This window comes from Clarias gariepinus, chromosome 2, assembly GCF_024256425.1.
Source record: "Clarias gariepinus isolate MV-2021 ecotype Netherlands chromosome 2, CGAR_prim_01v2, whole genome shotgun sequence".
Taxonomy (NCBI): domain Eukaryota; kingdom Metazoa; phylum Chordata; class Actinopteri; order Siluriformes; family Clariidae; genus Clarias; species Clarias gariepinus.
Genome location: NC_071101.1, coordinates 30,540,985 through 30,554,633, shown reverse-complemented (window position 1 = coordinate 30,554,633; position 13,649 = coordinate 30,540,985). Strand labels below are relative to the sequence as shown.

At 39.1% G+C, this 13,649-nt stretch overlaps 1 protein-coding gene across 1 annotated transcript in view; it reads left to right on the top strand.

Moving 5' to 3' along the window:
- The first annotated feature begins 4,502 nt into the window (after positions 1-4,502).
- The window catches only part of LOC128540808 (mucin-2-like), a 53,238-nt gene continuing 44,091 nt past the window's right edge, over positions 4,503-13,649 (top strand). Inside the window, exons 1-11 of the mRNA XM_053510794.1 lie at positions 4,503-4,614; positions 5,554-5,815; positions 5,979-6,093; positions 6,577-6,667; positions 6,808-6,932; positions 7,190-7,412; positions 8,764-8,889; positions 9,001-9,115; positions 9,310-9,448; positions 9,694-9,807; positions 10,005-10,071. Coding sequence (XP_053366769.1) covers positions 4,524-4,614; positions 5,554-5,815; positions 5,979-6,093; positions 6,577-6,667; positions 6,808-6,932; positions 7,190-7,412; positions 8,764-8,889; positions 9,001-9,115; positions 9,310-9,448; positions 9,694-9,807; positions 10,005-10,071 — 1,468 coding nt within the window. The 5' untranslated portion in view covers positions 4,503-4,523. The remainder of the gene's footprint in view (positions 4,615-5,553; positions 5,816-5,978; positions 6,094-6,576; positions 6,668-6,807; positions 6,933-7,189; positions 7,413-8,763; positions 8,890-9,000; positions 9,116-9,309; positions 9,449-9,693; positions 9,808-10,004; positions 10,072-13,649) is intronic.

The window sequence follows — 13,649 nt, the reverse complement described above, 5'->3', positions numbered from 1 at the left end:
AAAAAAAAAGCTGGACCTAGATGAATACACTTCTTCCGTCCTCGGCTTTATATCTAAATGTGCTGATGATGTAACCACCACCAAGACAATTACCTGTTTTCCTAATCAGAAGCCCTGGCTGAATGCTGAAGTAAAGGCTCTGCTGAAAGCTAGGGATGTTGCATTCAGGAAACAACTGACGGCAGGCATTGGGAGGGCTAAATCCACATACAGCCAAAAAATCCAGGGTCACCTTACGTCCACCGATCCGCGAAGTATGTGGAAGGGCATTAAATGCATCACAGACTACAACACCAAAGATTCACAATGCCCTAGGGACCCCTCCCTGCCCAATATACTAAACTCATTCTATGCCCGCTTCGAGGAACATGACAACCCTTCTCCCTGTACCAAGCTCCCATCACTTCCTGATGAGACGCCCCTTAAAGTAAAAAACAGCCGACGTGGAGAGGATTCTAAAAAGAATTAACTCCCGCAAAGCTGCAGGCCCTGATAACATACCAGGAAGGGTACTTAAGGACTGTGCTCACCAGCTGTCAGAAGTGTTAACTGACATATTTAACACCTCTTTGTCAACTGCGACTGTTCCTACCTGCCTGAAGACTGCCACCATTGTTCCAGTCCCAAAGTGTTCTACAGTGACTTGTCTGAATGATTACCGCCCCATAGCTCTAACCCCAGTAGTCATGAAGTGCTTTGAGAGGCTGGTCATGACTTACATCAAAGCCTCCATCGATGCCACTGTAGACCCCCATCAGTATGCGTACAAGACAAATCGCTCTGCAGATGACGCCATCTCATCAGTGATCCACACAGCCCTTACACACCTGGAGAATAAGAATTCCTACGTCCGCCTGCTTTTCCTGGACTGACCAACAGATCTCAAACTGTCAGGATCCATGACACTATCTCCTCCACCATCACCATCAGCACAGGCTCGCCTCAAGGTTGTGTGCTGAGCCCCCTCCTGTTCACTCTGTTGACGTACTGTATGACTGCATAGCGAGACACTCCAGCTGTCATATAGTAAAATTCGCAGATGACACAGCAGTTGGGACGCATCACTGACAATGATGAATCCTATTACAGAGAGGAGGTAGAACAACTGGTACAGTGGTGTAGGGGAAATAACCTCTGCATCAATGTAAAAAAGACCAAAGAGATGGTGGTGGACTTCAGAAAGGACAAGCAAACTCCTCTCCCCCTACACATTGATGGAGCAGCTGTGGAAGTGGTCTCCAGCTTTAAGTATCTAGGCGTCCATATAGCTAAGGACTTAAACTGGAGCGTCAACACCTCGGGCCTGATTAAAAAGGCCCACCAGCGCCTCTACTTCCTCAGGAAGCTAAAACGAGCTGGGCTTGGAAGCCTGGTTCTGAAGAGTTTCTATCGAGGAGAGGTTAAAAGCATCATCAGCTCCTACATCACTGTGTGGCATGGCAATAGCACCGTAGCTGAGAGGAGAGCCCTGCAGAGAGTAGTTAAGGCTGCACAGAGGACAGTGGGGAGCAGGCTCCCCTCTATCACCGAACTGTACACTGCAAGATGCAGAGAAAGAGCCCTCCGCATTATTAAGGACTCCACCCACCCTGCACATGCTCTATTTCAACCTCTTCCCTCGGGCAGAAGGCTGAGGAGCCTTCAGTGCAAGACCACCAGGCTCAAAAACAGCTTTTACCCTGAAGCAATTAGACTACTGAACTCTAGCTGTGCTCTGTAGGTCCTCTCTCATTAAACACAATCAAACTTTTAGTGTAATATATAACTCTATGGTGCAATATATATATATATAAACCTATAAGTCGAATATACAATGTGTGCAATACAGCCTCTAAAAATGTGCAATACACTATGTATAGTTTATGTCTAATTTTTTGCATAATATATCTCTGACTGCTCTTATTTATATTCATGTATATACATATTTACACCCTTATATTTATACTACTATGCTATCTCTGTGGCTTAAACGGGACCTGGGTCCTAATTTTGTACCAGAACATGGAATTGTGCTGGTATGACAATAAAGCTCCTTGAATCCTTGAATCCTTAATTGGCCAGAAGTATAACCGCATGCTACTGCTGCAATAAGAATATATTAATTATGTACCTGTATTTGTAAAAATTGCTCAAATGTACTTATAATACATTAAATACAGTATATACTTACATTTTATTAATTACTGTCAGGTATATACGTTAGTACACACACGGCCATATACTTAGGCTCTGAGTATTTTTAATGTGATTAAACGCTGAGCACCCTGCACTAGGAAACTGTTTGAAAAACGTAAATGCATCAGCTGTGCGTCCAGCAACAGTAACACTGCAGAGAGCAGGATTAGAGGCAGGCAGGTTAATAAGCAATATAATGCGTTTGGGTATCATTTTAATGTAAGGGACACGGACATGTACAAGAGACGTTCAAGTCAAAGCGGGACCTTTGATTGTGCAGAATAACAGAACACACTTATAAGAGTAAAAGCTTCCTTCATTTGTTTCTATATATTTTTTTCTATATATAAGGTTGTGCATTGTTCTTCAAGAGAAAAAGCCTTTAGTGATCAATCAGTCGTAAAACCATTCCACTGGAATGTTCACCAGAATGACTGAAATGGACTTTGTAAGATTAAATCGGTTTTGCGTCCTCGTCTCAGTAAATTTTCCCGCTTTAACTCGCAGATCAGTGTGATGATGTATATTAGTCCAAAAAGTATGTATTTGACTTGCTAGGTTTTACAGTAACAGTCACACTTGTGCTTACTTGTACACTATTGTTCCTATTTTTGGTGCCAGCTTATGGGATGGCAGTGTAAGCTCTGCACATTTGTCGCATCATTAAATGTATGTTCAATCATTATAAAGTGAAGCCTGGTACCTTTAATCCTTATCTTTGCTCCTTTAAGACCTGAGAGGGTCTGCACATACAGTTGTATAGATCCCACAGTTTACAGGAAACTGACATGTGAATGTGTACAATCTTATAGGTGTAAAATGTTTATAGATTCTATTACACATATTAACTGTATAATATTTGTAATGTTTATGAGACTGTTTACTTATAAAATCAATTTAGCTCATTGTTTTTTTTTTATGATCTTGTTACGTGTCATTTGCAAAGTAAACCAGGTTGAGTTTAAGCTTCATGTCTTGTCAAATTTAGCAAATAAATGTTTAATTAAAATGGTTATATGTGTATTGTTTCTTTGTTTATAATTTGGTATAATTAGATACATTGACCTGAATTAAAATACTTCTCACATAAAGTGTAAAAAAAATTAAATAAGTGCAACATATTAATTCTGTGATAGAGCAGTATGAATTGAATTCAGGTTAAATTTTTGGTAAATGTAGAACATTTGTTTTCTTAAATAATAGTCTAATTTTTAGTTTCTTCTACCTTGCATTTATTTCAGTTATATCTACTCAATTATTTGACTCATTTTCACTTAGAGTATCCATTGCGTTAACATTAGATTTTTATTACATTTTCTTAATTTTGTACATCATCATACTAAATAAAGTTATTCAGGTCTACGTAATTTTTTACTGAACTGTACTCAATTCATAAAAAAATTTATGATTTATGATTTAGAAATTGAGTACAGCACAGTTGTATCTTTTAGAGTGTAACAAAAAACTTGACATTTATCTTATGCTGATGAAATAAAATAATAACGACCTTGGATTGCGAGCATAATTCATTCCGAAAGCATGCTTCATATCAAAACGCTCATATATTGAAGCGAACTGTCCTTCTTACTGTGTTGGACAACTTTCACACACACACACATACACTGCTTCATTTGAAAATTTACCAAAAAAAAACACTCTCTAATGTCACCTGAGCACGTACACATTAATGGATTTAATGCTGTAAAGTAAAAATAAAACAAATTAACCTGCTATTTACCTTTGGAAAGAATCGCGACAGGCAAGTGTTTCCAGTAGTGTGTGTGTGTGTGTGTGTGTGTGTGTAAAGGTGAGAGGAGGAGGGAAGGGGCACACTCTCTAATGACACTCGCACGTGCACACACTAACGAAATCAGTGCAGTCTGACAGAGAGAGAAAATAAATCTTCAACCGCTCTAATAAAACTTTACGCTAGCACACAAAATAAAATATGCTTTATGCACATACATGTGGTCACAGTGTTACAGTAAATAGTGCATGCACGCATGGATGTAGACTATACAAGTGTGAGACGCGCACTAAGACTGAGCAGGGGGGACGATTACCCACAATTCTGCAGTGCGAGAGGGAGAAGAACCATTGGCTTAAGTGTGATCAGGTGATGCCCGCTTAGTTTTTAATTAACAATTTATTAAAAAATTTCACGTAGATAATGTGTCATGACACTTTAAACTTTAAATTTGTCACGTGACCATAAAAGAGGTGTAGAATGGGAGTTCCTCTTAAAAAGGGAGGGTGGCATTTAGGACTAAGTTAAGGCAATATAAGGGGTTTGAGAGCTAGCAGAGGTAGCACTGTGTGTGCTTGACCTGAGAATTGTGGACAGATCCATGCTCAAGCCCACCATGGTGTGGAACATATCTACACTCTATGTTCTGGCCCTGGCTTTGACCTGTGGCCTTCATGTGAACGCAGTGAGGGGTAAGAGACTAATGCTTCAAACAATCTTGTAGCATCATACTGTTCGGGTGATTGAATTTAATATTTTCAATACAGATTTATTTAATTATTATAGTATACATTTTATTACATATATTATATATATTATTGTCTGAATTTTATGAAAAATTATGCCATCTATAACAGCTCTAAATGAATTAAAAACTGAATCGTGTCCACAGGAAGTAGTCTTTTAAACTGTAACATGGAGAAGCATGGTTTTAAAAAGGTGACAATGCATATTTTAGAATAGCAAGTTTATAATATTTTAAAATCCATGGATGCCGTACATTAGTTGGTGTATCATTTTACTTTTTTTAGTTGAATTACTTATATAAATGGGTTTCTCAACCTATGCTGTAAATGCCTTATGCCACAAAATAAAACTTTTAAACTGAATTATATAAGTAGAAAGCTACGAAGCAAAACACTTTCTACAAAACAAGTAGCAAATATATTTGTTTTCTTATTACATTCTTTATATATACATGCATACAAACATACATATTTATCAAGTTAATCTTTAAATATAATAGATAGTTTTATAGAATTGTAAGAATTGCTTGTTACTGTTTAAAAGTTTAATCTCAAAATTTTCTTGTACAATAAAAAACTATGAAAAGAATAGGAACTAAAATGATCTCTTTGTCTTTTGAAAGGAAATAGCCAGTATTTGATAACATCACTCTTGTGCTATCTCGCATCCTGTTTGCAGTTGTAAAAATTTATGTCTCATTGACAACTTCATAGTGACACTGCACTTATGGGTGACTAGGGAAAATCTTGGGGTTGGAGTTCTATACATCAGATTAACTTACTCAGTTAAATCACTAAAGTAAGACCTTAAGAAATGAACAAGATCAAAGTAACCAATTTCAATGCCTGTTCGTGCTCAATGTTTTGTCCTGCTTCTCCCCACAGTGCGCCGAAGCAACCATGTCAGCAACATTTGTAGCATGTGGGGAAATTTTCACTTTAAGACGTTTGATGGAGATGTCTACCAGTTCCAAGGCACTTGTGAATATAACCTTGTCTCTGACTGCCACGGGCCTGTGCAGGGTTTCTCTGTACATGTGAAAAGAGCACAGACTCCTGGAAACCCAGAAATCACCAGAGTGATGGTCACTATAGGAGGCATAAGCACTGAGCTCACCAAGAAACTTGTTAGGGTTAACAGAGAAGTGTGAGATACTTAATTATTAAACAAAGACGTAATACTATACATCATCTTATGAACCATTTTTATTTGTATAAAAAAATAATAATACATTTTTAATTATATTTAATTTTAACTAATTACAATATATTTGTCCCACATTTATTTTGTTCTTTGTCTCCTTCATTAGTGTAAAACTGCCACATTATGTAGCAGGGGTGATGCTTGAAGAGAACTCTATATACATTAAACTTTATGCCAAACTGGGCCTCAGTGTCACATGGAATAGAGATGACGCTGTCACGGTAATATCACCATTTAATGTGTACACTTTGCCTAAAAATATAGTCTCAAATATATATATATATATATATATATATATAATAGGGACGACTATGCAAAATTGACTTATTGACCATCACGTTTCGGAGTAAAAATGTCAGTTTAGTACAACATTTGTACTGCAGTTGAATTTCAAGAGCATTTTAATTTATAAAAAAATATATTGAAAATGTTGATATTAGATATAAATACAAACATTTCAGAAATTCACTATTTCAACCATATTGAAGTAGAATGAGAAACTAATGCGAGACAAAATGTAATGAAGATGATTGAAAACGAGAGAATCAAAGCACAAAAATTTCTGTTGGTAGATTTTACTTTTGGTTTATTTTCATTTCCGTGTGTGTGTGTGTGTGTGTGTGTGTGTGTGTGTAAAGATGACATGTTTTAAGTTGTAAAAACATTATATAAAGCAAGAACCTTTCAATACTTTTTAAAACTAGGTGGAAGTGGACAGTAAATATTTTAATCGTACCTGTGGACTTTGTGGAGATTTCAATGGGGTTCCTGTTTTTGATAAGTCCCTAAGTGATGGTGAGTTGCACCAATGAGGAATTTTTATTCTGTTGAAACAAATAAATGGTATATTATATATCGTAAGCAAAGGATAGAAACATATTCTCTCAAGTATATTTGAACAGATGACTAAATAGATATCATATTGTCTCCTGCAGGTCGTGTAACTGGTTTCATTGAATTTGGCAACAAACACAGGATTCACAACCCCAATGACAATTGCGAGGACCCTTATGAAACATTTGAGAGTGAAGCAAACCCACTTGACAAGTGCCAACCATTTGTAAGATGCAGATTTTGTTTTGCATTTATTTACTTTACAATTGCTTATAAAAATTATCAGCTGCAAAATAAAAATATATAGATTATGTCAATTATTATATTGAATTGTTTTTACCTAGAATGTAATTTTTTTTATTGCAATACTAATTTAATTCATAATTTAAGCTTATTTCTATTTACACAACCCACTTGAGGAAAGAAAGTTCACAGTAATGTTGATAAAGAATTAATGCATGCTTGTGCTTGCTATGTCGGCAGCGAGATGAGTGTTCTGAGCTACTATTGGGTGAACCCTGGTCCTTTTGTAGGAGTGTTTTAAGTCCAGAACCTTATGTGCAAGCCTGCATGATGGACAAGTGCATGAGTCGCCCAGGGGACACTGAGGACACTGTGTCTCTTTGCAGCACCCTGTCTGAGTACTCCCGCCAGTGCTCCCATTCAGGGGGAAGACCACCCAACTGGAGAAAATCAACCTTCTGTGGTAAAGACTTTAAAACTACTATTATTATGAGTTTTAAATCCTCTAAAATAACTAACATGGTAATAAAGTACATGCAAAATACTGACCTAAGAGAATCCAGTTCTTTAAATTTTCATGATCTGCTAGTTCAAAAAACCCAAGACCTAACCCAAACATGTACGGTGGGGCAAAAAAGTATTTAGTCATCCATGAATTGCGCAAGTTCTCCCACTTAAAAAAATGGGAGAGGCATGTATTTTTTATCATAGGTATACTTTAACTATGAGAGACAAAATTAGAATTTATTAAAGAATGTATTTGAAAATTAGGGTCAATAAGTCAATAACAAAATTTTATCTCACTACTTTGTTATATACCCTTTATTGGTCAAACATTTTTTGAGTCTTCACAAGTTTTACACACATTGTTGATGTTTTTTTGGCCCATTCCTCCATGTAGAGCAGTGATGTTTTGGGGCTGTTGCTGGGCAACGGACTTTTACCTCCCTCCAAAGATTTCCTATGGGGTTAAATTCTGGAGACTCCAAGACCTTAAAATGCTTCTTACGAAGCCACTCCTTTATTGCCTGGGCGGTGTGTTTGGGATCATTGTCATGCTGAAAAACCCAGCCACGTTTCATCTTCAATGCCCTTGCTAAAGGAAGGAGGTTTTCACTCAAAATCTCACGATACATGGCCCTATTAATATTTTCCTTTACACGGATCAGTCGTCCTGGTCCCTTTGCAGAAAAACAGCCCCAAAGCATGATGTTTCCTCCCTCATGCTTCACAGTAGGTACAGTATGGTCTTTTTTGGATGCAACTTAGCATTCTTTCTCCCCCAAATACAAAGTTCTATTTTGGTTTTATTAGACCATGTGACATTCTCCCAATCCTCTTTTGGATTATCCAAATGTTCTCTAGCAAACTTTAGACGGTCTTGGACATTTACTGGCTTAAGCAGGGGGACACGTCTGGCACTGCAGAATTTTGAGCTCTTTGACTGTTTGAGGTTGTGGACAGGTGTCTTTTATACTGATAACAGATGCCATTTATACAGGTAACAAGTGGAGGACAGGGGAGCAGAAGTTACAGATCTGTGAGAGCCAAAAATCTAGCTTGTTTGTAGGAGACCATAATTTGCAAATAATAATAATAAAAAAAAAAAACATCCTACAATATGATTTTTAATCCTACAATCAGTTTTTTGTTCCTTATTTTGTCCCTCATAGTTAAGGTATACCTATGATGAAAATTACAGGCCTCTCTCATCTTTTTAAGTGAGGGAACTTGCACAATTAGTGGCTGACTAAATACTTTTTTGCCCCACTGTAACTAGTGCTGTTTTTTTTATTTTTTTTTTACTCATTTAGCTGTAACGTGCCCTTTTAGCATGGAGTACTCTGAGAGTGGTTCCCCCTGTCTGGACACGTGCACACACGCCGACACCAGCTCATTGTGTGAGGAGCACAAGATGGATGGCTGCTTCTGCCCACCTGGTCAGTCACATACAAATAAAATGGCACCCAAGTAAACAGACAAGTAGTCACCTTACACAAAATTAAATTTTTTGTTTATTTTAAAATGAAATTTGGATTCGGCTGCTGTAGGTACTGTGTTTGATGATATCTCTGAGAGGGGCTGTATCCTTCAGGAACAGTGCCAGTGTAAGCACGACAAGGTGTACAACCCTGGAGAGGTTCTGCTCAAGAATGATGAAGAATGGTAACTGCAATTCTGATTTCTGATAAAAATTTTGTTTAAATTTATATATTACATTTAAATATTTTATATGCTATATTTTATACACTATACACTGTACACTGTACCAGGAAGTTACAAGATACAAGTACATTATTAATTTTCTCAGTGTATTTGTTTGTTGAGTTGCTACAACCTGAGAGGACTGTGTGTCTTAGTGTTTGTCAACAGGGAAAATGGATGTGCAAAAGTCTGTCCATCCCAGGTGTGTGTGCAATGGAGGAGGGTTTGCACTTCACCACTTTTGATGGAAAAGAATTTACCTTTCATGGGAACTGCTATTATGTTCTTTCCAAGGTATTTAAATAAATTGTACTCTGTAATAAAACATAAACAGGGTTTTTTGATACTTGAATAAAAATAAATAGAAAAATTGAGAAATCAAGATTAATTGCTGAACAAAATTCCATATGACAAGGCTGTTTATGTTACATAAAACCATTTTTTACTGTAGACTTTATCCCAAATATTTTTATATTTCTTCCCCTTAATTCAACATTAAGTTTTAAATGTTTTTAATGTTTGGCTTTCTTTTTCTGTAGGACTGTGTGGACTCTAAGTTCATTCTATTGGGACAGCTTGTTCCTTGTGTCGCCAATCCTTCAGACACATGCTTGAAATCAGTTGCATTTATACTCAACAATGACAAAAGTAATGTGAGTACTGTATCTATTTTCCAATATGTAAGCAATGCATTTTATCACACTTCACTTAGATTTATGATAACACAAAAATCTACAAATTATTTAAGCCATACTGTTCTAAAACAAAGTTGTGTAACATGCCATTTAATAATTCCTAAAAATGCTTTACAAAATGTGAACTAATTTGATCATGAATCTGTCTTCTCAAGGCCTTAATCATCAAAGATGATGGGATTGTAAGGCAGAATGGAGATCTAAAAGTTCCTTACAGCTCTGGTGAGAATGATGACACTTTTAGCCCTAGTAGGAGGTCACTGTACACTCAAAAAAATAACTCGTTGAATGAAGAGACTAATTAAATTATGGAAAGAATTTCCACCTGATTTAATGGCTTTCTTTCAGCATTAAGCAATTTTGTTGGCCCAACTTAATGTTCTTAGGTTCAGTCAGATTAATTTTATTAGGTACCTTTAACTTATTTACTATAGCTGTGTCCAACATAATTTAATACTGTTAACATAAATGAATAGCATCGGTACAACTAATTTTTCTGTTGTAAATTAAGTTGATCCAACTCAAGTAAATTAAAATTTCAAGCCCTGGTCAACAGAATTCTGTGAAGGAAGAAAGCATAAGACAAATGGGATAAAACTGAGATTTTTATTTTATATTTAATAAAAAACCCTGTTTTACACCAGCAGCAACTTACAAATGAGGTCTCAATTTGAGAAGATGTACAAAACATAAAACACCACAAATAAGTATTAATCATAGAAAAAAAATGAAACTCCAACAGAAACGTTTTGTACTTTATAACTGTACGTTATGACTTTTAAATATGATCGTTAGATACGGTTGGTCAGGAAACTCATGAAGTCAGATGCAGACAGGACACTTTTCAGTCACAAACTGCTGTGAAAAAATTTAGAGATAGATTATCAATTAAAATTCATGATACTTAATTTAGCAAATGAAAAATATTAATACTTTGTTCCTCTTGCTTCACAACTCATGAGAACAGACCGAAACCAGAACCGAACCGCAGATTAAGCACGCGAATATAACCGTTGGTATTTTAAGTGTGATTAAAAATACAAGAAATAGCTTAAACAAAAATAACGTGACTAAACATCGCTAAACAGCAGGTGACATTTATGTTCAGTATTTCGTTTCTATTTAGAAAGAAGGAAATTAATTCCTGCTTACCTTTTCCACATCCCGCCAAACGTTTGTTTTCTTAACAAACTGTGTCCTCTTCTCGCGATGTCTTCTTGCGATGTTTGATCTGATATTTCCGGTTTTCATAGTGACAAGATCTCTTTGGTTTATCTCAACATGATTGAATCTAATACATGTTAAGTTGTTGAATTTCATGCAAATACAACATAATTTATTCATGTTCATCTTGGAAACATGAAATTATTATGTACAAAACACATAATACATTTTAGTACATGTAACAGGTAGCCATGTTCATTTTTTTGAGTGTATGGCAGCACTTTTTTAATCTCTGATAAAATAAAACACCACTCACCCAGTATAAAGACATAGCTGAGTTGCTGGACCTACTGAACATAAAACACCAAAAGAAGTCTGTGTAAAAAGCTTTTAGTCTGTGACCTTCTTCAAGGCATAAACAGACAATGAGATATAGCCGGGTGAAAGTACCTCATTTGATTAGGTTCAATGCAAAGCACTTGTGTCACACAGTTCAATGTGGCTAAGTATCTCAAGGGAATGTATAATATGATAATATCTGTCCCGTGCGAATCACCATGTCTGTGATTTGGCCAGTATTTGGCGGAGTCGTATAACAATTTAAGGTTTTTGTTTCCTGTGCGCCTTTTTATTCCTTCCACAAAGAATTGAGACAAAGTATTTTGGGGGCCAGTTATATTGTTATACCCCATACAACAATACAATGTGCAGAAAGATACATCTGAATACCATTAGATGAGCGAAAGTAAAAAGAATTATTAGAAAGCGTGACATGTATGGATGACATGTACTGTACAGCAGCATGTAAAAACACACTGGTGTTTATATCATACAGTTAGACCTATAATGAGATTTCCAAACAATAGCCGATTCAAAATAGTTAAATTTAAACAAGGAGATTCATGGTAAAATTTGAGGTTGATGTGTTATAAATAAATCAAGCGTACAGCTCAATCTATTAGATTTTAACCCTGTGGAATGTAAATGACACAGGGCACCAAACTATATTAGTTCACACACAATCTGCATGCACACACACACACACACACACACACCCTCCCCTCCTCTTTTTTCTCACACAAGGTCCCCAGATAATACTTTTCCCGTGCGAATAGTACTGTAGCGTTTTTATCGCCGGAAAGGATGGTGGAGAGACGAGTGAGCTTAATTACTGCCCAATGCAATGGCTGGGAATACTTTATTCGACACACAGCATGGATAGCATGAGCAGGACATTCACACAGGAACCTACATCCAATTCAGCTTAGGCAAGAACCGGAGCACATTCCACACGTCACACCCCCACACACACAACCAGGGCCGAAGCCACTAACCCAAACACCCTTCCCCATTATGGTGAACACACCGACATCCCCACAAAACATGCTGGTTGTCAGCCGCCGCCCCGCCCACGCCACACTGCCCCCACCCGAGCTGTGACCGTCCCTGGTCACCATGACGAACTTTGTTTCGGAGGCGTGGAGGCGGTCGGCGCTGGCGGTGGGAACGCCGGCGTCCTTTGGCAGGTGAGGGATGAACGCGAACATTGTCCTGAGGCGGTCCGGCCTCCACAGAGTTCGCTGTTTCCTCGGCGTGCGGCTGGTAAGGCGCAAGACGGTCCCGGTGGAGCAAAACTCGTGCCCGCCCTGCCAACCGCGCCCGGTAGATGACATCGGAGAGCCGAGCAGTCACCGCACAGGGGCCCACCCAGTGAGACGCATGCCCGGCCAAGAGCCCCCTCCTCCTTCTTCCGGAGGAACACACCCACACCTGCTCGCCAGCAGCAAAATCTCGCCCCTGGCTGTGAGTGTCCACGCCCATTCGCCCCATAGGTGCCCCCACCCGAAAGTCTTGCAGCGGTGCCCGCGAGCGCTGGGCGGGGCCCTGGCGATGAGCGGTTCACAGTTCAGCTGTGACACCGGCGGAGCGACTACGGGTGACGCTCTGGGTGATGCAGTAACACGGCTCCACGCTGGCTCGGACGGCTGATCACCGCTGAAGAGCCTGGAGGACTGCCCGGGGAGAATGTTTAACGTCGAGGGTTCTACGTCGCCACGGCGCTCCACTCGCCCACAGTACGGACCACGCGCTTTGCTGCCCGGCCGGCGAGGTAAAACGCTGGTGTTAGCGCGTAGGTTTCCCCCTCGGTCTGCTACCAGAAGCTCCGCCCCCCGGGTGTGTGCTACTAACCTGTCCGGCTGTGGTTTGGGTCCTAGCAACCTGGCTACCCCGAAGTTACCACGCAAAGTTCCGCTAGACAAATTTAGCACCGCACCCCATCTCTCCAGAATGTCCAACCCCAAAACGCAGTCCTCCTCGACATTCCCCACAACGAACCCGTGGGAATACGTTCGACCACCCACCTGGACTCGCGCTGTGTGACACGCCCTTACCTTCACGTAGCCCCCAGCAACGTTGCGGATGTTGAAGGCAGGATCAGGCCGTCGGCAAACACGCTTGCTTTGCCCCAGTACTCCAGAGCGCAGCAGCAGTGGAGCCGGTGTCCACGAGCGCCCGCAGTAAGACGCCGTCCAGCACACAGTCGAGGTAAAGCCCAGCGCGGCTTCTGCTGTTGTACGCTGTCCCTCCGGCCTGAAAACGTTGCAGTCCCGAGGTCCCGGGCCTCGCCGCGAAAC